The sequence below is a fragment of the Vidua chalybeata genome, chromosome 3 (assembly GCF_026979565.1).
Source record: "Vidua chalybeata isolate OUT-0048 chromosome 3, bVidCha1 merged haplotype, whole genome shotgun sequence".
In the NCBI taxonomy this organism is placed as follows: Eukaryota; Metazoa; Chordata; class Aves; order Passeriformes; family Viduidae; genus Vidua; species Vidua chalybeata.
The window spans coordinates 108,170,605-108,196,095 of record NC_071532.1 but is presented as its reverse complement, the minus strand read 5'-3'; the positions used below and the strand labels follow the sequence as shown (position 1 = coordinate 108,196,095).

The window sequence follows — 25,491 nt, the reverse complement described above, 5'->3', positions numbered from 1 at the left end:
AAAATTTTGCAACTGTCTGATTTTTACATAGCAATGGTTATATAGTATGCTTTTTAAAGGTCCTGGCCCCACATGGAAGTGAGAGCCACCTGAAAACCTTAAATATCTTAAGAACAAACCCTGAATCCCTCACTTCTTTTACAGGAATTCTGAAGATTGTGGTTTTGTCATACATTCGTTCAGTGCCTACCACAAAATACTGATCCATAGGTGTGACCTTTATAAGACAACATAGATCAGTCACAATAGCAGAATACTTACAAACAGCATCATCAGTTCAATCTTGCTGAGTATGTGTTTATTCTAGCCCCAAGTAAAGTTGTCTCCAATGTTAACTTATTTTGATGTATAATTGAGAAGGCTGTTCTTAAAAAAATAAATATTAAAAAGTCATACTTATGACTCACAACATCAGGACTTGGTAATTTTGGTTCTTGCTGGGAAAATGCTTAGCAAATATTGTCAGCAAAACACTTCCATTTTCTTTGTGTAAGCATATTTTAAATATGAAAAAAGCAATGCTAACAATTGTGCCATCACCAAATATAGTTCTTTCCTATTTTGTGTTGGAACCTAAAGGTATTTCAACTAGAAAACTGGTTTTGGCTGCAACTGAAAATTTAAAAAAAATTCAAATCATTTAAAAAACTCAACAACTGCCTTGGTTATAGCAGCAGCACCATACAGGATTCTGAACAAAAAGAGCTGATCACTGTGTTTTTTCTCAGCCAGCTTCTGAAAAGCAGAGCTTACATGGTATGCATGGTATTGTCCTGCACCTGGTCCTGATACACCCACACTCTTCAATGAAACCACTGCCAGACCTGAAACTGAACAGGCTGAAATAGTCAACCCATGAAGATGCAGTGTAGCAATGTGGTGATAAGACAGCCAAAATGGATTAATTAAGAATACTTACACATCAAACTGGTGGCAGGTGTTCAGTTCATTCTCACAGATACTATCAGGCCTGCCATATACAGAAATAAGTAGACAGTTTCTGCCTATCTCAATGATGAGAGCTCAAAAAGAACTTTTTAACATTTTTTTTTCCTGTTGGACACCACCTTTCAAGGGAGAAGGTGGGGGGAGGGGGTGGAAAATTCCAAAACACAGAATTTTAGGTGGAGAAGATGTTAGCAACAGTTTTAGAAACCATGAACAATGTGAAAAGGTTGAAGGAACTGAATAAATCACTGTAAAGTGAATGGTGACTAACTCTTCCTTCCTCGGTATTGTGGTAAAAGACAAAAACAAATCAGAAACAAAGGAGTTCAGTATTCCATGGCAGATTTTAGCTATGGCATGTGTGCCACAATAGAAGCTCTCATTTTGGATTATCTGGGTGCCTGTTGAGTCTGTATTCTACCTATGTAACTTCTAATGCCTGTTGTGTCTTCAGATATTTACTTTTTTTTCTTTTTAAACAATTATGAATTGAAAAAATACATCCTCCACATCCAATTTTACATTATATCCAGAGTCACTCATTGGTCCTACTCTGTTTACAGTCTTGTACAACACAGAGTCATTTTTTCACAGCCATAATTTCTCTAGAGAAACAAAGGAGTAACTATCCAAAAACCAAGTAAGTTCAGTGAAAATTGCCCAAAAATTTCTTTCAGTAGAGATTCTGGAGCAGATGAGACAGCTGGCTGTCAGGAAGGTTTCAGTAGTACAGAATCCTGCCTCAGTGACTTGGACAGAAGTAAATGGATTCTTTTAGTTCCCACGAAGTCCTGCACCTCTTGTATTCAGTGGCTAATAAGTAACACTCACTGATAAAGGAAAGGGCTTTGGTACACAATCAACTTCCCACATGAAAACGCAGGATGGAAACCTCGCAGTGACTCAAGCTGCTGTGAGCGATGTGCTCAGGTGCACACATTTATTCTTCAATTGGTTGTATTAGCCTTGAATGAAAAAGGAATGAACAACTTTCCATTTAGTATGGGCAAAAGCAGGTATAAATCCAAGCGTGACAGAGTGAACAAAGCAGTACAAGCTCACATCCCAGTTTATCTACAGGGAATCTGTCTGCATGCCCAAAATCTGGCAATATCAAGTATGAGTCTTGTTATCTTCTAGGCTTCAGTGACAGGTTTTATTCATAAAGAAAGGGACCTTAATGCAGCAAAATGTTTAAGTAAATGCACAGTTATTCATATCTAATTCTCAGCAAACTAAGTGCTATTATCATTTTCAAAATCTGAAATAATCCAAATAATCTGCTCACACAGAGTTCTCGCCATGCAAAGTACATATAAAATGCTTACAGTTTCTATTACTGAATTCAGTAACAACTCATTTTTAATTTGCAATTGCAACAAAAAAAGTCATAGAATCATAGAAGCATTTAGGTTGGAAAAGACCCAAGTTTGAGTTGAACCATTAGTTTCCAAACAAGTCAAACAAGAATAGGAATCAGTTCCACTATTTTTTTTCTTGTTGAAAGTAATGTTTAAATTGATAGATAACTTCAGTCAAGTTTTAGAGCTGATAAATGTTGATTCCACAAACTACAGGACAGGGAAAGACAAATTTAAAAAATTAAAAATTGCACATCCTAGTGGTAAGACTACACTAAAATTTAGACTAAATAAGAAAACTCAAAACCTGAACTGAAGTACCTGGTAGGCTCAGTCCTGCTCCAGTAACAAAACAACTGAACTGTCAGTTTAACTAACTAGGTAAGTTATGCTTATGGCTGGGTTTTTTTTACAGTCAGATGTCAAAAGTGCCTGCAAGACTCAACTAATGGTCGTTGCTATAAAGTGGTTTGTTCCAGTTCAGATAAATTTAAAAACTCCTAAGAAGGTGCTTTATCTTTGGTAAAGGACTATCCCTTAAAAATTTTCACAAAGTAGCTCAGATTTCTGAAAACTGACACCTTTACAGGTAAATTGCTTTCTAGTATTTCAACCCTAAATAGATTTGAATTTAGGCCACCTTACTTTGGATGATTAATCAAGTGAGTGACTGAAGGGTAGAGGTCCTGACCTAGACATAGAAGAAGTGATTCAACTTCTTAATCTGAGACTAATCATGCCAAGTCCTAAGGTTAAGAAGATCTGAAGACAGTCACATAGTTCCTTCTACCAATAGTCTCAAAAGACCAGACCTGAGACATACTGGTGAAAGTCATGATTACCCTTATGAAAAAAATGTTTGACCTTTCCATTTGGCAAAAAATAAAGACTACATACATGTGTTGTTACATTAATTATAAGCAAGCATATCAAAATAACTTCAGTAATTTAAATTGTAACTACTGTACTAGGCAAAACCTGAACTGCAGAGGTTTAAAAGTGTGCTGACACTTATTCCTTCAGTCCAAACACACTGAAAGCTTTCTGAAGTTTAAAACTCACTGCAATACATTTTTTCCACCCTTGACTATAATAGGTGGACTACTTTTTGCATTTCTCAACTCGAGGAGTGGCAGCTATATTCTTACAACCAGGACTGAAATATCCCCAACATCTTTGTTTTCAGCTCCAACAAGAAAGAAATGAGTCTTTCACCAATCACAAATAAAAACACATGAATATTACCTCTCTTATAGGATTCAAGTAGCAGCAGCTGTTCTTCATGCTTTCATCACCCCACATTTAAAGCAACAAAAGACTACCAAAATAGCAGCAACAGCTCGCATCAGCTGGAGAGGATGTTGGCTTTTCAGTGTAGGGCATGTGAACTGTTAGTGATAGAGCTACCAACACTTGTGTTTAATAGTAGATGCTTATACAAGAAACATGTGGCTCACATGGAAAGCCACATGGCAAGCTAACATGTAGCAAAGGATGATAGAAAAAAAAAATCTAAATCCTACTTTATTTTTATTAAGACAACTATCTTCACTTGTGTGTGAACGGAGGAAATAGCACTGCCAACAGAAAAATCAGACATCTTTACAGATAGCAAACACATTTCACTATCACCTACTTCAATCAAACTAGAAAAGCTTTATAAAAACAGATGATAAGACAAAGGGTTCCATTTAAAACTAAATGATGTCCAGAAGCTTCTGCCCACGGCCTTAATTTGCAATTTACAAAACAGTGTTACAACCTCCCTGTTTCAAAAGGATCATAATGATAAATTATGATTCCCTGAAACTGAAGGACACTATACAGAGAAGTCTTTTTGTGAAAGAAATTAAATGCCCCTTAAACAGTCCAATCAATCTGTGTTTAAATAAGCCATTTTCAACATTTTGGTCTATTTTTCTGGATTAATCTAAACATTAAAGAAAAATAGCTGGTGGTTTGGGTTTTTGATTTTTATCTGTCTTAAGAATTCAAAGATAAATATTACCATCGCAATCCTGGCTCCAGAAAAATACTTTACTTGATTATTCAAACACTGCACTGTTTTTTCAAAAATAATTCTATAATTCATTAGAAATAACCCCTAGAGTTTCATCTTTCCTTCTATAACTTCATCACTTATCTTTTCAGTCATCTGAACCATAACAGGACACAACAGATACCGAGTTGTCACTTTAAAGTCAGCGCTGGGCACACAGCTGCAGCAGTATGTGAACGTACCTGGGCAGGCAAAGCAGGCGATCCTGCCAGTGCAAACTCACAGGCAGAGCTTGTTTTAATATATTGCTTTCCAAAAGAGAGTTTCATTCTTGAAGGAATAAAACTGGCATTTAACAGGGAAACAGAGAATAGAGAAGTTTGCCAACCTCTACAGAGCTTTTCTCTTGAAGTCACCAGATATGCATCGAGCCCTGTTTAACTTGTATTAAAGCTGGTTCAGTTGAGTAGATTTTCAGTTTTCACTGCACAGGGCTATTTCCTTGTAATTCCATCACAGTCGGCACAAACAGCCCTAGAAGGGCCTAGTCCAGGGCCAACACTATTTCTGCAACTCTCCTAACACATCCCATTCAATGACAATCAGCATTTATACCTCTACAGTTTTTAAAGCAAACTTCCATACAGCTAATTTTAATGTCATTATTTGTATTAAGTGTTTCAGACCTACACAGATGTTGATTTCCACAATCTATCAAAAGCAAAACTAGAATTACTGAGACTCTAAATAGACAAAGTTATTTGTCTACCTACACTGTTATTGACTGAACCGCCTTACCAAATTATTAGATAAAATGTAGGAGAAAGATCTGATTGTAGTGAATCTGCCAACTATACACATACACATTCAATTGGAAGTTACTAAGCAGTAGAGGAGTAGAAGGATGTTAAGAAAATGTATTTCCACAGATCACCCTCTTCCTGCCTCCTAACATATTTATTCCCATGTTTTCTCCCAGATGGCCAAGTAGATTCACATGAACTGGAAATCAGCAAAGTGTTATGCTTGTATATAAGCCTATACATACACATGCAGAGAAAGAAATAGACAAAATATATTTTAAAGAAAACATTAATACCTTGCTTCCCTAAAAAAAGAGAGGAATAGAGGAATATTTTGGATATTTTTTCATCCTTTACAATACTTTATCAAGTCTCCAGGTTTGCTCAAACTCCTTACTTTAAAAAATTCTTTCATAGTAACCTTTAGCACTATAGTGGCCATGTAAAACATACTCTGGTTTTAACAGTAACACAAAACATTTTATAATAACTGAGAAGCATGACTGCACAATAATAATCACCTCTTCTTTTGTGCAGGTGCTCCAAATAATTAGAAACAGATAAGAGAGTGTTTGTGGGGGGAGGAGGGCAGGGAGGTATTTAACATTATAATTTTTCAGGGAAATATGCAGAATTATTCCAATGTCTACATTTTTAAATATGTAATAGCAGGATCTTTGGAGTCTATAACAGAAAAAGTAGTCATAGGTACAGTCACTTATTAAACCACATTGATACATACCTTCCATAAAGACTATGTATTTTCTCCTCTTAACTTGGCTAGTGAAAGGGACTTCCCAGAAAATCAAAATCTAATTTTATTTAGTAATTTTAGACGCTGCTTAATATTAAAGTCTAGTCTACATTTAAAAGTATTTCCAGAATAATTACAGTAGCTTGTCCATATTGGAAAAAGCAGTCTACTACTGTAGCTATAGCAGTTAAACCAGGTAGACTATAAAATAAAAGTGCATTTCTCTCACATAGTTGTGGAGCAATGAGACCTAATGTTTGAATCTGGTAGGTTGGACCAAATGACCTCCAAACATCCCTTCCAACCTTAATTTTTCTATTATTCCATTTGATGGGATTATTATTTAACTGGTGCAGGAATACTGGCAAGGCACTGGGAATGAGTTTGTATGTACCCATTTAAATGAAAATCCATACAATATAAGCAGCACAGGCTGACTCCTCAGGTTACTGACTTCCTGTGAATAATTCAGAATATAAAAGCTACAAGATTGGTTTAGAAGGGAGCTACCTTATTTGCAGAATTAACAGGGATCATTTATAATACAAAAATATTAACTACTTTAATAGGAAAAAAATAATTTGCCATCAAATTAATTAGCTTTCTCCCACATTTAAAACAGCCAAACACATTTATTTATACTTTGTGGAATTCAAATTTATTCCTGTAAGACTTTTTTAAATCAGTATTTATAGATCAGCTGTTCATGCATCTTGCTGTGCTTCACCAAAAGCACAGCAAGATAACAGACTTGTAGTTGATATGCTCAAGGCTTTAAACCCAAACAAGGAGTCAAATATAGACTGATACACAATGAAGTATTGCTGTAGTTTCTAAATGGATAGTCATGCTTTATTTCAGGACCAAAATATACTCCCTCAAAATGTTTTATCCAAATGGCTCTGAATCATAGTAAAAACAAAACAAAGGACATCTGCTAGCAATATACTATTGGTACAAAATTAAGTAAGTACTTAACACGCTGTCCTTTCCAGGGTCACAATGCAGTCTATTAAGGGTCTATAGATTTTCTGCTTTTTTTCAGGGGGTAAAACTGTCATGGCTGTTGCCTTTTTAAGTAAGAAATAGGCCTACTCACAAGCAATCCTGTGCTTCTTCAGAAATACTCATTCAGTCTAGAAACGGAGGATGATTCAAAACCACAACTACTCAATTTTCTAAAGGTTGTACAAATCATGTTGGGGGAAAGGGGAGAAAAACAATCTGAGCTAAAAATAAGTAACAAAGAAACATTATCATTCAGAGAAGGGTACATTAGGTCAGAAGCTGCTGCTTTTTAACACCAGAAAATCCTTAGAGATTTTTGTCCTAAAACTGAAGAAGCAAAAGAAGTCACCAAGTCAAGAGAGCAAGTAAGTTGTTTGCTCAGCATTTTCTACAAAAGCAAAAAGAACTTTAATCACAAACTACATGTCCTTGGTAGTTCTTTTTTAAAATTAAAACCAGGTCGTTAACATCTTAAAGAAATAGCCAATATTATTTCATATAACAAATTAGCCCGTATCATTAGATCATTCTCCTTCTTGTCCTTTCTCCACTCACTTCCCACTTTGCCACTGTCCTTACTGTGGTTTCTGACATCCAGTTTTATCACAACTGTGAAATTATTATTTACCATTTCTAGAGTCAAGCTGCAAGAAATACTATTCAGTTACTTCACAGCCCTGGGAGCTGTGGAGGGGAAGGTGGGATCCTTTCTAATCACTGCAATCCCTTCATGTGCCATTAAAAAAGGTCCTACAGGAACACATGAAAAGATCAAATACTGGTCTATGGGATTTAAAATTAAACATCATATAAAGAGACAGTGACATTTAATATGTAGTATATTCTATAGTTTTTTTAACATATCTTATACATGTAACAGAGTCAAACAATAGAGTAAGATTAACCTGATGAAAATTAAGAGTATAATAAAGCTATTTATAAATTTACATTTTTAAAAAATGGATGGTGTTATGTACTCATAGTACTAGAATCTATGCAGGAGGACAAATATTCCATCATTATTTAGCTGGTTCACTGTAAGTCCCAGAGCCAGTGTGGGATCCAAGGATAAACTAATCACCTTCCAGACCAATTTAGGGAGAACGTCATAGTCTAAATTACTATGTTGAACTCACAATGATAGACAAAAACAAGCACATTTCTGTAACTGCTCAGGGCTGTCAGGCACCTCCGAAGAGACGGACATGTACCAGGGGGACAGACTTCAGCATCACTCCAGCAAAATCTGGGGAGCATAATACAGCTTTTGTGCTTTAGGAAAAAAAAGTTTAAAAAATATATAATTAAAAAGACAAGCAGTAGCCTCCAATGCCACAGAGCTGAGAGCTGAATGAGCCAGAAATAGCTCCTATGGGGAAGGTGCTCAGTCACCTAGGACACTGAGCAACTGGCACTTTCCTTCTTCTAACTCTGGTCACCTATGGATATCCAAACTGTATATTTTCAATTAATTACCTAATCCAGCTGGAAATAATTCTATGGGACAGAATGACTTCAGAAGAATGAAAAAGCCAAGCACAGCTGTAATGTCCACCTTACTGCTGTTCTTTATAGATGAATAATGTCCTGTAACAATAGTGCACACTACTTACAATCAATAGTGTCAAATTAAATGTGACTAACAGACTACAAATAATGCAAGAAGCTGCAGTTTAAAGACTTCAGCAGCATCTGCCAGTTACGGTCACAGTTACAGCAAAACTGGATTTTCAGGTTCAGTTTGCTAGAATTAATGTATTACAATTTATTACACAGGGGAAATAAAAAAATGCTGAATTTAATTATCATATTAATTTATGGCTTAATCAGTATTTGGTTACAACATATATGTCTTCACTCAAGTAGGGTAAATAGTTTCCAAATTTTATAATCTTTTACTTAGGTACTAGATGATACCTTAAAGCAACGTGTCAAAACCTGAAACCATAAAGTTTCAGGAATCTAAGCTCAAAATACTGGAACCATATATCTTGAAATATTTCAATTCAAAACAAAATTTCAAACACAAGAAGCTTGAGAAGCTGTATGCAACTCAGAACAAACTGATTAGAACTAAGGACACAGTAAACTTAGAGAAACTAAGTAGAGAAACATACTTAGCAAAACTGATTTCACAAATGAACTGCAAAACTTATATTAACTTTGAACTGACAAGAGAAAAATAAAGTACTAGTAGAGCAGAAACACAAGACACACATAACCCAGACTAATGCTAAACTTCAGCTAATTTTGTTTATAGAAAAAGCTGTTACCCAGATTAATATCTCCAGTCTTCCCTCATAAAAACATCCTTCTCGTGTTTCTTTTTCAGACTGACTAGAAATGTAATTTTTAAATTAGTCACAGAAATGCTTCTTCAAAAGTCTGTACAGACACTCAACAATTTCTTTGCTCTATGTGTGTGTACTACTCAATATATTAATTAAGATCCTCCATCACCTCTTGCTCTTTAATAAATAGGGACAGCAAAAACAAAGAGAAAGAAGCAAGAGATAAAATGAGTGTTTTTCAGACTGTTTGACACTAATAAGGTCAAGTTCAGGTTGTATTTCAAGTGAACCCTGCTACTAAAAGGTAAAATGAAACTACACTAATACAAAAGGGAGGTCTAAAATAACTACACTCTAAATGCTGTACAGAAATGTCGAAGCCTGAAAAATGAATTTTCAAATAGCTTTTTTGAAACTCACTCCATTTCAGCTCTTACATCTTTTATTAACAGTTCTGCAAACCCTATCAGGCCTCCTCAGCAAAATCCTGTTGAGCTAAGTGCTGCGCAAAGAAGAGACTGCCTTTAAAAGCTTAAAAATACCACATCCGCAAAAGAAAAAGCTGTAGTAATTTCTCTCTAATGAATTTCCTTCCTGTATTTCATCCTACCTATAAAAGGAAAACTTAGTTCTGGCCCTAGTTTTCTATCTCATACCACTCTTGCCTCATGTATTTAATGAGGTAGATAGGAACAGCCACACATGATCTGATAACCACGTACCACATCTGCTGCCACTGCCCTTCCATCACCTTTACCCAAGGGGGAAAGTGCTCCCTATATGCTTGCAGGGAAGGGTTTCAGCTCAGTAGGCCAAACTGGTTATTTATTTTTAAACAGTGCAATCTCAGCACAATTCTGGGTTCAAATATGGTAAACAAGTATGGGACAGAATAGAAAAATCCTTTACAGGCCCAAATTACAGTTTGGTTAACCAAAGCGCTCCCTCAGCCAGGTCATTACTGATGTTTTCTTCCACCATCATGCCAAACAAACGATCCAAAGTCAGATGATTTTACTGATCAACTTCAAAGCAAAGCCGGCTAAACAAACAACCAAAAGAAGCCATAAGGTATCAGTCACAGCAGGACAGTGCAAATACTACCATATCTCATCATACAGTGTGATAGTATAAATAATTACTAAGATTCAGCTCAAGTACATGCTCATTCCGTGCTAGATAAATTCTGAACTATTTTATTAAAAGCAATCATCTAGACTGTCTATTCAGCATAACTCCCTAGTCTCTATAATCATTTACTTGTTTCAAGTAGAATCAAGGTCTGCATGAGCTCAGCATTCCATGAAACCTAAGACATGAAAGCCAACACTCTAAAAACTTTTTTTCCTGGGGAAGAACTGAACCTGGCATGAGGTGAAACCTCATGAGGAACCTGGCATGAGGGAAATGGTAGTTCCCATATTTGCATCTGCCTCACAGGGGGAGTCAAGCTGACACATTTAGATGTAACAGTAAAATAAAAGAATAAAACTACAAAATAATCAAGGACATAGTTTAACAAATGTAAACTGGACTTGCAGCAACAAAACCCATTGTCACAAAGAGATGCAAGAAAGCCATTTGTGTTTTGAAGGTTAGATAAAATTAAATGTTTATAAAAAACTCAGTAGCCAGCTGACCATAACAGCTAGCAAGAATAGCAAAGATTTTGTACAGTATCTAGAAATCAGAGAATGTATTTTAAAAGCTATCTTATTAAGTCACATAGTGAAACCCTTTGGGTAAAGTGTTCAATGGTCCTGTAAACAGCCTGAAATGCATATTGCATATATCTATTTTTTTAGTTAGCATGTAATGTGAGTAACTTGAAGTATTTGGGTGATTATGGTATTCACAACTGGATTAACACACAAATACAAACCAGTCTAGCAAAGCACAGCTCCTGAATCACAACATTTCTTTACCGCTACATGCAGTGGGCATTTCTTCAGCACTGAGCAACAAGTTCTCTGAACTTTCTAACTCATAAGAAAACACTGTTTTACCATATGTAAGAACTATTGTTATCAAACAGAATTTTCATTCCTGCAAATGAAAATAAATTTAGCATCAGATACTAGAAGAAATCAATGAGATCTTCCAGGGATTCAGTGGTGGACAAACTGTAATCCAACTCAAGTCAGCAGAGGTTATCCAAATACATGGCGGGGGAACAGATCAGTTCAGAGGTTCATGCTTCCTGTTACTTCATTGCACATTCAAAAATTTAGAATGATATTCCTTAAGATTGTCATCTCAGAATGGATGAGAAATCCTAAGTAAGTAAAAGCCCTAAAGACAATTCATTTGATTGATGAGTTTGCAAGGTTGCAACGGGTAATAAATAGTTTTTATAACTCATGCTGTATATCGGAAAAAGAAATACCATGCAGTATTTGCAAGCCTGAAATAAAAATGTTTATTCCAGATACTCCTTGAGTGACTAGAGGTCTAGAACCAATATTTATTACCCAATCTAAAATGGGAAATATTATTGACAATATTAGAAAACCATTCAAATACTTTAGTAACAGATCACGTAAATATCCCAAGAGTCAGGGAGACAGATTCAAAGAGTCTTAATAAAGATTTAAGAACTGGCCCAATTCTTACCAAGTCTCTCCCATAATTTGCTGAATGTTTAAAAAATGGAAAAATACATTATAAATAATATATTCATAAAGAAAAAGGGATCATGAAGAATTTATTAGTATATCACACACTAACACAACACAAAAGTGTAACAGAGGTGAGTGTAAGCTACAAGCTGGAGGAAGTTGAGTAGGAACTGCATTTGAAATACCTGAACACATTTTCACTGTCTGGAAAGACACAATCAGTTAGGAGCAGTAATTTGATATCATAGCAATGTGTATTATTGTTTTAATATTCACCTCTGCAAACACAGTCAATAACCAGAAAGACTTCAACCAAATTAAAGCACTGTTTCCATCAATACTTTCACCATTAAAATTTATCCTTATAACCTTATACCATAAAATGTTGATTTTGGGTATGAAGCATACCACAAGAGCTAATTAAGAAACTTCAGATCATAGTAATTAAAATTTTGTAGATAGCTAAATAGCTTTGAGAAGTCAAGGCATTTTACTGAGGGGAGATAAAAACCTCCCTGTGTAGCTGCAAATTGCTCACCAGAAGTCTTTAGACTGTCACGGTTTCCAGAAATTCCCTCTGTAAGTAGTGCTTATATTAGAAAATAGATGATCTCTACCAAATTATGAATTTTAATGGCTACAGTGAAATCAGCATGGTTGTGAATCTACTGGGAAGAACTCTAATTTAAGTGCAACCCACCTAACATGAGCAGTTAATGTGGAAACAGGCTATAGATCAGCCAAACAAAGTAAAAAAAAAACCTCAGCAAAATGCACGTGTGCTGAAAACTCTTGTTAAAATTATTAACACCTACTGCTGTACACTCCGTGGTACCATAATAAAAAATCCAAATACAAATAAAGGATGTAGAAGTCAAAGCAAGCTCTACATAGCACTTTTCTCTTTTAAATTAGTGTAAGATAAATATTATTTAATTCCAAGGTCTAAACAATTAAAAGCCAAATGTAACTATGAAAAAGGTAGTGAACTGCAAATTGACTTGTGTTTGCATGATCCATGGCAATCTGATTAAGAAGCATTCTTCTAAAGGTAATCAGCACATGCAGTATCACCAATTACACAGTATTATTTAGGGTCATACAAACCAGATTCTTTTCTTAACAAACACAAACATTTCTTCAAATCTTAAATATTCTTAATGGAAAACCAGGATCATTTCATTAGTAAAGTATCTGTGTATACATTGAAAAACTTGTACACATTTTGAACAGCTTTTTCTGCAGTATTTTATGATTTCAAGACTCCTATATACTTCTTGCCTTCTCAAATAAAGCAGAAAAACCCTTCAGAGCCTATAATAAAAACACAATTCTACAACAGGATTCAGTTCATTCCCTTACAATGCCATGGTTCAAAAATAGCTGCAGTGTATGTAACAGATGTAGCATATGAATAACCTCCTCACCTTAAATGTGATAACTCACAAGCTTAATGTTAGATGTAAATTTAAGCATTCCATGGAATCAAACACTGGCTCAACACTTCCGTGCTGCAAATTATACACTAATCAAAGATACCACCTTCAGACCATGAGATATTCTTATCCAGAAATTTCCAGATCATGCCACTGGATTACAACAGGATTTGATGTTTTACTCCAAAAATAGACTTTCTCTTCTTTCTGCCTTTTAAATCCCTAAAATCCAACAGCCCATTTTTAAAAGCAACAGAAACTACAACATGACATTCTGGATTAGCACTTAATGTCTCTATATGACTTATTTCTCAAAAGTTCATCTTCTTGATGCACATGTTTTGTTGAGAAAGGCAGGGTGAGTTAAAGTTACGCTTCATATTACTCCATGAAAATGATAGGAAATTTGTGACCCCTCTCTTGACAATAAGAAATTAGGCAGAGATAGCCTCTATTTTCTCTTCTTTAAGAAGATGTTACCTTTTTTGCACTGCATTGCTCCAGTCTTAGCTATTTCCCAGGATCTTAAGATGTCAGGAAGAATTTGTTGTAAGTCACCTAAACCGGGAAAATCTGTAACTTCCTAAATCACATCGTTTATAAAAAATGTCAGTTTCTGTCAGAGCACAGAAAGTTCTTTTAAAGGTATAACTTCATTTTATGGCCCTGGCCAAAGGAAACAGTTGTCTTTTTTTTCTGCATGGTTCATCCCTGGCACTCTATCATTTTCAAAAGTCTCCTTTTTTTTTTCCACAGTAAACAATAAAAATTTAAGTTTCAATGTGCTCACTGCAGTCAAGGAATTTCCTCAGTTCCTACTAGTTTAATGAAGCTGTGAAATATGTTACTCTGGAGCACAGATGATCTGTTTGCACAGCTTTCAAAGGATAACTGCACCAGTTCTGAAGCAAAAGGAAAATATCTATTCCTTCCATTTATATGGCCAACAATAACTTCTACATTCTGACAGAATCGTGTGTACACTGGCGGGGAAGGGGAGTTTCAAAACACTTTATCAGGAAGTCCACAATCCAATAAAATGCAGGCTCCCCAGATACTGAACCAAACTGATGAACAGGATTTGACTCTGAAGGTTTTTTTTTTAAATACATTTACAGTTAATTTTCTCAACCAAGCACAACAGTTATATTTTTCAGCACAGATGACCTTAATAGATGTGAACAAATAGCAAACAGAATTCTCTTGAAGGAGAGAAAGCAGTAATATTACTCTTTCCAAAGAAAACTCAATACAGTAGAACACTGGGTCTGTAACAATGTACTCATCTACAGCAGAAGATTCAATGCACAAGAAAAAACTCTTACTTACATTATACTGAAAAATATACCAGTGGAAGGTATCTCACTATGCACCTGACAACAATCTAGTGATCTCATAAGGACACTTAACTGAAAACAAATTGCATCTTCCACTTTTGCAAAGGGAGCTGTTTGTAGAATTTAAATGGAGACAAGTAACTCCTTATGCATCTATTGCCCACCGTGCAGTAAATCAGGTGAGAAACTGTTATAAAACAGTGAAGGCAAACCTACAACACATGTCTAGAAGCAACACAGCTTTACTCTCACCAACAAATTACAAAATCATATACTATCACAGCCTGAACCTGGGTTTCTGAGAATCTAGTGTTCATTTAAAAGAATAAGTAACATCATTTTTTAACAAATTTACTTCCTGTCTGGCAAACCCCAGTTATTTACAAACATTCCATATCATAATTTCATCAGCAATATTATGATCGCAGCAGTTTATCTCTCTGTATTAGCACCGAAGGACATTAATAAAAAGTATTTATTTAAAAACAGATCTATGACAACTGGAAGCTTAGCTTTCTTTGATGAAGGGCTGAGAAATACAGGACTCTAAAGACTTCTAAAGTAAATATTAAAAACATATTTCTTTATTCAGCAGCATTTACTCTCCTTTCAAAAAAGGATGTGGGTTTTATTTACCCAAGTAATCTCTGAATGTTTTACAAATCAGAAGTAAAACACTAACAGCTCCATCACTAACACCTGCTCTTCTTTCCTCTATCACCCTTACTCACACATTCCAGGAAATCAGCTAAAAGATGAATACACAAGGCAGATACTGCCAGACAGTCTGACGGACTACTCACATCATGCTCTGCAATTCAAGTGTAAAGCTTGTTGATTTTCTTCCACTGCTTGAAGAGGCAACTGCTGACATCGGGCTGGCCACAGTGCTGCTCATCTGGGTAAACAAAGAAATAACAGCAGTTACAATAATAGTATTTCATTTCCAAGAGAGCACATGTATGCTTCACGCTAGATATTCAAAAGGAAGAAAAGATATTTAGAGTAACATGGAAGGTAAAAGGTCTGCATGCAAAAAAGAAGCCTATGTGAGGCAGCAGAAAGCTTGAGTTGATGTTTACTGTAACCAAAGTATTGGAAACGTGCTAATTCTAAAATAACGATTTAAAAGTATCCTAAAAAGTACCAGTGGAAAAGCATTAAGATAAAAACACCACTATTCAGGAATAGAGGGTATTCACAGACACCAGAATCTCTGCTGCCTGATCATCCTCTTATATTCCTGCATATCCTAACCACCAGTAAATCACATCCGCACCACCACCAACAAGGCCAAGAGAAGTAAAAGAGAGTCTCACAAAAAGCCAGCTAAAACTTTATGAGTGTAGAGATCAGAAACTTCCTTTATAAAACAACCCCTTCACACACACAACTTAAATTCTTAAAACAGTAATATATTAGAAAGATTGAGACCCGACCACGATCATAATACTCATAGAACTGAAGGTACCATCTTAATATATTTTTACAGCTTTTTTTTTTTATTTTACAGCTTTTCTATATAAATATCTCATTCAAGAGCTCCAAAGCAAATCCAGGACAATTTTACTCTTATTCTATAAAGCAATTAATAAATCTATATTTTCCTCTTTAATATATGCAAGTCAAATGGCTTTGAGCTATTTAATGTTTAAAAAATACTTTACTAAAGGACGGACTAAAAATTTTATTATGGAAAACTCCATTAATATGTACAAGGGAGTTTCATTTTTCCCTTCAAAAAAATGAATGCATAATGTCTAAGTCCCTTGATAAACAAGATATATTCTCACTATATTTCTTAGTCTTCTAGTTTGTTACACACTAGTAACAGTTGAGTGGCACTGCTCATTTCTTGCACTATTAGTAGTAGCGACCTTTATGCTGCTATAACTTGCTGTGCTGTAAGAGATCCTAGCTCTCTCTATTTCAAAATTCAAAGGGTAAGATTGCTCTCTAGAATAGAGATCCCACTTCCCAGGGCAGCCCGTTCCAGTGTTTCACCACCCTTTCTGTGAAGAAGCTTCTCCCAATATCTGAACCTCCTCTGGCACCATTTGAGGCTGTTTCCTCTTCTCCTATAGCTTTGTACACAAGAGAAAAGCACCACCCCACCTGGCTGTCCCCTCCTGTCAGGGGAGTTGTGCAGAGCCACAAGTTTCCCCCAAGCCTCCTTTTCTCCAGGCTGAGCCCCCCCAGCTCCCTCAGCTGCTCCTCCTCAGACCTGTGCTCCAGACCCTTCCCCAGCTCTGTTCCCTTCCCTGGACACGCTCCAGCCCCTCAATGTCCTTCCTGAACCGAGGGTCCCAGAACTGAGCACAGCCCTGGAGATGACCTCAGCAGTGCCCAGCACAGGGGACAGTCACTGCCCTGGTCCTTCTGGCCACACCATGGCTGGTGCAAGCCAGGTGTCACTGGCCTTCTTGCCCACCTGGGCACAGCTGGCTCAGGTTCAGCTGCTGTTGACCAGCACCCCTAGGTCCTTTCCCACTGAGCAGCTTTTCAGTCACTCTGCCCCAGTCTGCAGCACTGCACAAGGTTATTGTGACTTTAAGTACAGCATCCAGCACTTAAACTTGTTGAACTTCATAAAACTGGCCTTGGTCAATTACTCCAGCCCTTCCAAATCCCTCTGTACAGCCTCCCTACCCCACCCAACTGGGTGTCAGAAGTTTAATATTTTTATTAATGCTTTCATGTAGGTTATCAGACTTCAGTTCATCTTCAGGCAGATTCTAATTTAGGTCCCCATCCTGCAAGCACTTATGCACATGTGTAACTTGAATCACAGTTTGCTCCCACTCAAGTCTGATTTTAATCACATGAGTAGTTACACACAAGGCTGAAGTGTTGTCAGGATCCTGCCACGATCAGCAGTTACCAGTCATCTAACCTAAACAGTCAAATTAGTGAATTTAAAAAATAAAAAACAAGTAAAAACCCTCTTTAACAAAGAAAGGTGCCAGTACTTATAGGAAAGCTCTACATATCCATGGAAGGGAGCTAAGAGGAAGTTGCCTTTTTACCCACCATAGCAGAAACAGCCTAAAGATTTAGAAATTATATGTACTTTATTGCTCATCATTTGATTGGGACCAATTAGGATTAATTTTAGTAGCTATATTTTTATAGCCAATATCACAATACCAATATTCCTAAAAAGAGAATTAACGGTGTATTCATTAAAAAGTTAATAACGTTCAAAGATTTAAGGAGTTTTTTTTTTTTTAATTTAGAGCTTTTTAAAACTAATTGCATCACTTGAAGCATATAACTATTTTCTTTGAACATCCATGACAGAAATTGTACTTTATCCATGAGGTTCTGTTCTGCTAATTTATGAAACATTCTCCCAAAATTCCCAAAAGCTATGGGGCTCAATTCCACAGCTGCCTCCTCACAATTTAAAACCTGTGATTCATGCATGTCCTGTTCTAGAGGAAATCCTTTCTTAGGTTCCTGCCCTCCAAGTGGACAAGAACAGTTCAATTAAAAAACCTGAAGGGCTTTACATCTCAGTGGTTTGAGAGCTGAAAGCTTATCAGCTACTGCTTCACTACAAACTTGGGTCGTGCTATTGCAACCAAACAATTTAACTTCCAAATCAAGCAGGTGTACAGCATTTTCTTGACATAAAAAACCAACAGCTTGTCAGGCTTCATCAAACCCTTTACAATAATTACTTCCACAGCCCACATTTTGTTTGATGGTTTAGATAATTAACTTCTTTACACATCAAAGTCCCATCCTCCGTATGTTCTATTTCCTTTCTTCCGGACATTAAAAAAAAAAAAAATAAAAAATAATTCAAAAGCAGAAGCACTCTCAAATAAATTTTCTTCAGTAAGTACAGCTATCATGGAACTGAAAAGCCTACAGTGATCTTCAATGGGTCGATATATTGTATTTGTTTTAGCTCCAAACTGAAATGCAGCTGTTTGCCATATTCTATAAAATGAATTCAGATGTTCAGATTAAGTCACAGATTATTTCAATGTGCTGCATTTTAATCATGAACTTTAGCAAGAAGATAACTTCTTATTAACACTATTTGGACTGGGCCTACTATCCAAGTAGGCCCAGCTTTTATAAATTCTTTTCTCCCAAGTAAAACATTGCAACCAAATGTATAGTAAAATACACACATTCAAAGGTATATATAAACACTAATATAAATGTTTAAAAGCATCTACTATAATCTCTATGTCTTTCACATTGAAGAGTCATAACAGAAAACACTTGTTCCATATGAATCAGGATATTATCAGTTGAGGGAAACAAATTTGAAGTCATTTCTCCTCAGGTTTAGGCCCATCCCTCTCACCACAGTAAGATACCTGGGTAGATTTCTGTTTCATAACCCTCCTGCATATTCATATCCACTCTGAAATTACCAAGCAATATTAACTTACACTAACTTTTCTACAATCAATAAGTGATCTGTATAACCCATGTATTTATTCAAGATCTGCAGAGAGGCATAAAAATTGGAATTCCAGTGCTCCTAACAGATGATGTAAAGGTTATACATTAAGGCAATATCCTATACTATATTAACATGTACATGTATATACAAAATCATACTTTCTAACCTAAACCATTCTGTAGTTTCTTACAACTCATCTCATTCCAACAGTCTGCCATGTACAGGGACACCTTCCATCAGACCAGGTTGCTGAGGGCCCCATCCAAGCTGGCCTTGAACACTTCCAGGGATAGGGCTGACTCTGTTCCAGTGCCTCACCACCCTCACATCAAAGAACTTCTCTTTTTCTAATCTTAACCTCCCTGCTTCAGCTTCAAGCCATTCCCCCTTGTCCCATCACTGCACACCTTCTCCAACTCTCTTGGAGCCCCTTTAGGTACTGGAAGGTTCTGTGAGGTCTCCCTTTCTCCAGGCTGAACAACAGAGACTTAGTCAAGGCTTTTGAGATACTACTCAGACACCTCCACCAATCCCCACTGCTGAAACATCACATGGATCAAGGAGAAAGATGCACCCAGTCACTACAGAACAGTTCTCTAACGGAAAGTCTGACAGCTGATCTAAACTCACTCAGAAAGAGCAAAAGTTAATAGGAATACAATTTTCACTTCACCACAAGAAAAAAAAAAAAAAAAAAAAAAAAAAAAAAAAAAAAAAAAAAAAAACCTAAGTTTGCACTGGGTCAGTTTAAAACAAATGTGGATTTGCAGAGATTCTCTCTGATGTCTCTGTTACAGGCTAAAGAAGGTGCAGGATTACAAAAAAATAGCATCTCTGCAAAAATTTTGACACTGAATAACACAGAGTAGAAGTTACCACAACAATGATTTAATTCATGAAGCATACATCTAACATGGTTATCACATCAGTCTTTTCTTTTCAAAAACACATTTTGCATATAACCCAAAACCATGCAAAAATTTAAAGACTGACAAATTTTCATTTATATAAACTCAAACAAAACAGGAAGGAAAGAAAAACCAATATAACTATGAATTGACACAAAATCAAAATTAATGCTTTTGTTTCCACACCCTCTACTTCAGAGTAATTAGATTAACTAGTCTGTTACCACTGAGTATTTCATGGCCTCACCATCTGACAAGAGGGTATAGGATAAGAGTCTTCTAGGACTGGAGATGTAAGAACTTAACTACCGGAAATACAGATTTTTGTTACTGCAATTCTTTTAAAAAACAAAAACACGCCATAACCCTGCTGAACACATGCAAGACTGGCTGAGTGTATGATCAAAACTATAAAAAATAAGAGAAAGTTAAAAAAACCCCAATACCCCATAACCAAACACAAGAGCATAAATATTGTTTTGCTTGTCAGCCACTCTCCCAGTAGCACAAATTAACTGAAAATTAAAACACTAAGTGTGAAGTCCTTAAGTACTCCTGAGCTGTTCAAGCAGGCTGGAACTAGAAACACTCTAAAGGGTCTCAGATAAGTACAGTGCATATGTGAACTAATGACTGATAGTATACAATGAAGTTACTTTATCATCCTCTAACCTGTTCAGGTCAAAAACTACCAGCTTTATGGGCAACAATTAAGAAATGTTTTTGCTTACAGGAAATAGGATTAATAACTTTCATACTCCCTAAGCACAGCATCTTAAAAAGCCAAGCAGATAAAGTAAAGGCACAAACTTTCAGGGAACAGTCAGACCAAATACAGGATTAGAAGCAATCTGTGGGCAGGCAGGGACATATCTGCACCAGGTCTGCACACAAGAATATTGTTCAAAGCTTGGTCTACTATCTCAGCTTTCTTTCATTTTTAATTAATTAACAAAGTACCACAAAGCAGAATGCATGCACTATTCATTCTAAGGATAACACATTACATCTGCTGCTGCTGCTGCTTCCATTTATTACTTGATAGACCAAATTCTTAGGGTAGTTTTATTTTAAACTGTATACCAGAAAGAAAAATTCATCTTACAGCTGTCAATGCACAGCCCAGCTTTCACCACCCAGACAAATAAGCATCTCATCTTTAACCGTGACACTCTCTTGGAACAGAACATGCCTGGAAAGCCCACATGAATACAAGGAATACAACTGAACATAATTTCCCCTGTCCATTTAAAAGGCATTCATTCCCATCTAGAAGTTAGAGAAGAAACATGCACGGCTGATAGAAACAGGTAAAATAAATTTTCTAATACATGTAGGTGTAGATTTTCATCCAAAGAATAACACACATCCTAATTTTTATCTTTAGAACTGTCCTGTTCAACATCCCTGAACATAAAATAATCCTTCCTGATGTCCTTGTGCATTACTTTTACTGAAGACCTTACATGAAAACAGTAAACAAGCACAACTTTCTCACTGACATAGCAAGGAAAGAAAAGCCTCTAAAGCAACCTCAGATTAAAATAAAACCTTCTGACTCCACTGTGTGCAACAACTGCTGTGTTTTTCTCCAAATGACTCTGCATGGCCTCATATTTGAAGCTACTATTTGTCCATCCCCATGTTAGACATGACAGTTACTTAAAGTTTCTTCTGAACCAGACCACAGAATGGTCTGGACTGCTGAAAGAATACTAATACACAGATGTGACTGTTTTATTTGAGACTGGGAAATACAGAGAAGAATTTTACATGAGAGCTCTGCCTTCCCATCTGGAGGTGTTTACAAACACTTCTCAGAGTTTCCAACTCCAGTCTGATCAGAGCTCTGTCCTTCTCCAGAAGTGATACATTTCTTTTTAACAAGGAAGCAGACAAAATGAATCCAATATATACACCCACCTCCCTCTGAACTGAATGTGCACACTTTTTTGCAGACCTTTGTGCCACATTGGCAGTTAACAGCACTGCAAATTAAGCAAAAATGACTTTTTCCTTCCTTCCTAAAAATACTTTAAGAAAACAGTGTAAAGACCAAACAAGTTGAAACTAACAGCCAAGTTCTACAGCTCCCAGAATCTGACTCCTATAACCCTGAATTTATTTCAACTAGCAATTGTTTTTTCTTCATACACAGGAATTACAAACCTTCTACAGGAATGATTTAATAATTGTATAGAGATGCAATTAAGTGGCCATGACCTTCCCATGAGAGCCACTGGCAATTTTCAGTGAAGCAAACACAAGGTACATTCACAGGTCTGGTGATAATAAAAAGCTTCCAAGTCATCAAGGACTTGCATACTTGATTCCAGCATGCAAGGATGAACAGGGCCCAATTGTGATTTGCTCAGTATTTTGCTTTTTCTGATGAGAAAAGCATTCCTGTATTAATATGCAGTGGTCAGGTTAGCCCTGTCAATATGTTTTACTGCTCACTGGCCAGCAAGCAACTCCTTTAGTGAGCATGGGTCTCCATCTGCCTTTAGTTCCATTTAAAATAAACTTTAAGGATTTACTAACAGAGGTGTATTTCCTGTGAAGCATAACCAAGTTATCAATAGCTCTAAACTGTATTTTCCTTGGTGTAACTTTTCTGCCTAAACCTTCATCTCCTTTCAAAATGGCATCTTCCCAACCTATCACACTGATTGCATCGACCCTTCTCCTCTCATCACCCTGAGCTGTGTTTGATTCACTATGTAATATACAATTAAAATCACTTCATAATATAGTTCCACCCTGACCTTAATTGAATATTCTAGCATATCAGGAATATGATCAAGTTATGGCATCAACATATGTATCTAAAATTCCTCATCAAGAATTAGCAGCCAAATCTATAGCTAAGATTATAAAAAAAAAAAAAAAAAAAAATCCAATTCTTGTTGTGGGGCTGTTCCTGTTGCAGAAATCACTGTTTGCCACCATAACTATAAATTCTCTGGAGGAGAAAATGTCTACTTCCGTTGTTGTCCATCTATTCAACATCTAATTCAAGTAAAACTACAGGGAAAATAGCCATGGCTTTAATATAAGGTCAAAGCATGAAAACTTTAGAACTTCGTCTAACAATGTATCAGTAACATTCAGGCCACCCAACCCCCTTTAGCGATCTCATAGTCACATATGATATCCAGTAAGTTCCTGTTTACTCAAAAACACACATTTCTCCCAGGTATGCCTCAGTATTGGGCTTCATCAGAAGAATTATCAACAGAGCTTTTCATTGTTAAGTGCTTTTAAAAATCATATGCTTGAATAACATTTCAAGTAAAAAAGCCCACATTTCAGCAAAAGTCTATTGGAAATCACATCTTCCAAACAAGCTCTTGGCCCCTTTTTTCCATTGCTGCTACTTCTGTGATGGCTTAAGGAGCTGTGTGAACTAGAAACTTTGCAGCTGACTCTGTGAACGTCTGATTGTAATCAAACACAATACTTCAAACATATGCAAAATACAGGGGTAGAGAAAAGCCAAGGATTATTTATAAATAGAAATTTCACCTGTGATAGCTTGCAAAAGAACACTTACTAAGATTACCTAAAATTAATAACGACTCCACGTAGCACTACAAATGCCAAGTACCTGAAACACAGATAACAGATCAAACCAACACCATTTTCAGTACCTTTGACAGGCAGATTTTTTTGATCAGCTCCAGATAAGCTTGTAACTGAGTCACCACTGCATGGTTCCATGAGAACATAGGCCTAACTAATTTCCTTTTCTTTACATGCCTGTGTATCTGCACATTTGGGTATTTCACAATTGCAACAAGAGCATTAACTCAGTTATTTTCTGTGGTATAATTAGGCTGCGTGGGTTTGGCCTCCTGCCTCAGAACACCCTTGCAGTGATGACCTAGAACGACACCTTCAAGCTGGTCTTACTGCTCGAGGGCATCACAGCAGAACAGCAACAACGATGTTCAGTGTTGCTCTGTGCTGTTGTATGTAGGCAATACTTGTAGCTTGCTAAATTACAGCTTGCTTATGCTGACAAGTTACTAATTGACTAATCAACTCTCACACAGCTCCCTTCTGTGCTACCCAGAACTGAGCCCAGGAGAGTAATTCAGTTGGTTATGACAGAGGCTCTAAAGGCCATAGAATCCTGTGAAACCTTAAGCAGTGTCTTCAAATCCATAGATTTGAAAATCACAAGTTAAATGCCACTAAAGGATTTCTTGTTTACTTCTCAGAGACACAACTTTAAGCTTTTCCTCCTGCAGTTTCAGTATATTCTGGCTAGACCTCAAGATTTTCTTCAGAATCATCATAGCTAAGAACCTCTTTAACTGAAAACTAACTTTTTCCACAAGCAGAGATAGGGCTTTCAAAAAAACATAATTTTATCCTGTTACAGTTGGAAATGCTACTTCTGGCCATCAACATCCCCACCTACACAGCAACAATATACAGGATAAAAAGGAACCAAACTAAAACCAAATATGATTTGTATATTAGTAACATGCAAATAGGAGCCTATGTAAAGTCCATCAAAGTTAAAAAAAGGACTAACACTGCCTTCCACACCACTTGGATCTGGCCAACAGCGAAGAAAGATATGCAAAAAGGGAGAGAGGGTGGCTGCACTACATCCTGCCAAGTAAGCACTGCTGCCTTAAGCCAAAGGGAAAGCGAGGCCTGTACCAAGAAAGAGACTGATGTGGGAGTTATATAAAAGACTTCAAAAGAAAATTTTAGCAAAACACCAACATGGCTGCAAACCTTGAAACAGATTCATTTGTAGGAAATCAAATGTCTCATAATAAATCACTAACACTCATGCCATACAGCAAACTTGCACTGTCTGCAACATCAGGTTCCTGCTCCCATTTCACAAACACAGTCATATATATTTTGTATGTATATGTGCTTTGCAGTCATTGATTGCAAATCATCCATTTGTGTAATTTCTAAGAACTTATAAGCAATTAATCTGTAAACAGGAAGTATAAAAATATTCTAAAATGGAAAAAGCACTTATAGCTAACACAGAGAAACATTCTTCTGGACTGTCAGTCCTAGACTTTAACATTTATCAATGATTTCTGTAAGAAGTAATACTTTCTGTAAAGAACACTATAGACCTTATGAGAACATTCTGGTATACCCAGAATACCATTAAGTTAGGGCATCAATGTATGTATCCAAAATTTCTCATCAAGAATGAGCAGCCAAATGCATAGGATTCCAAATAAGGAGTATCTCAGGATTCCAGTTAGGGAAACACCACACCTGTTCAGGCAAAATAAATAAAATCCATTTCCTCCAGAAGAAATTTACAAACTAGTCAGATTTCACAACATCAGAGTGACGCGAAGAAATTAACAACACCCAGCAGTACACAGTGTACTGCAGGCCAAAGCTTGTCCACTGTCACATTATTTTAAAGCCTATGTTAAAAAAAAAAAATCGTAGGAACACCTCCTAGATTAGTTGCAAGACGACAAAACTAACAGGACGGGGCAGGGTCCAATGTAACACTGAAAGCCACCAGAAAACCCCGCGCCCCCGCCCCGCAGGTACCGCGGGCAGGAACCGCCCCGTTAATGCTCCTGAAGGCCCCAACAAC

General features: G+C 36.5%; 2 protein-coding genes across 4 annotated transcripts in view; one reads left to right on the top strand and one right to left on the bottom strand.

The window, feature by feature from the left end:
• The window catches only part of RUNX2 (RUNX family transcription factor 2), a 215,120-nt gene that overhangs the window by 13,873 nt on the left and 175,756 nt on the right, over window positions 1–25,491 (top strand). The gene's annotated exons all lie outside the window — the stretch shown is intronic.
• SUPT3H (SPT3 homolog, SAGA and STAGA complex component) overlaps window positions 1–25,491 on the bottom strand; it is a 254,882-nt gene that overhangs the window by 228,878 nt on the left and 513 nt on the right. For all 3 annotated transcript variants that reach the window (XM_053937711.1, XM_053937712.1, XM_053937710.1), the window contains exon 2: window positions 15,359–15,453. In XM_053937711.1, coding sequence (XP_053793686.1) covers window positions 15,359–15,453 — 95 coding nt within the window. The remainder of the gene's footprint in view (window positions 1–15,358; window positions 15,454–25,491) is intronic.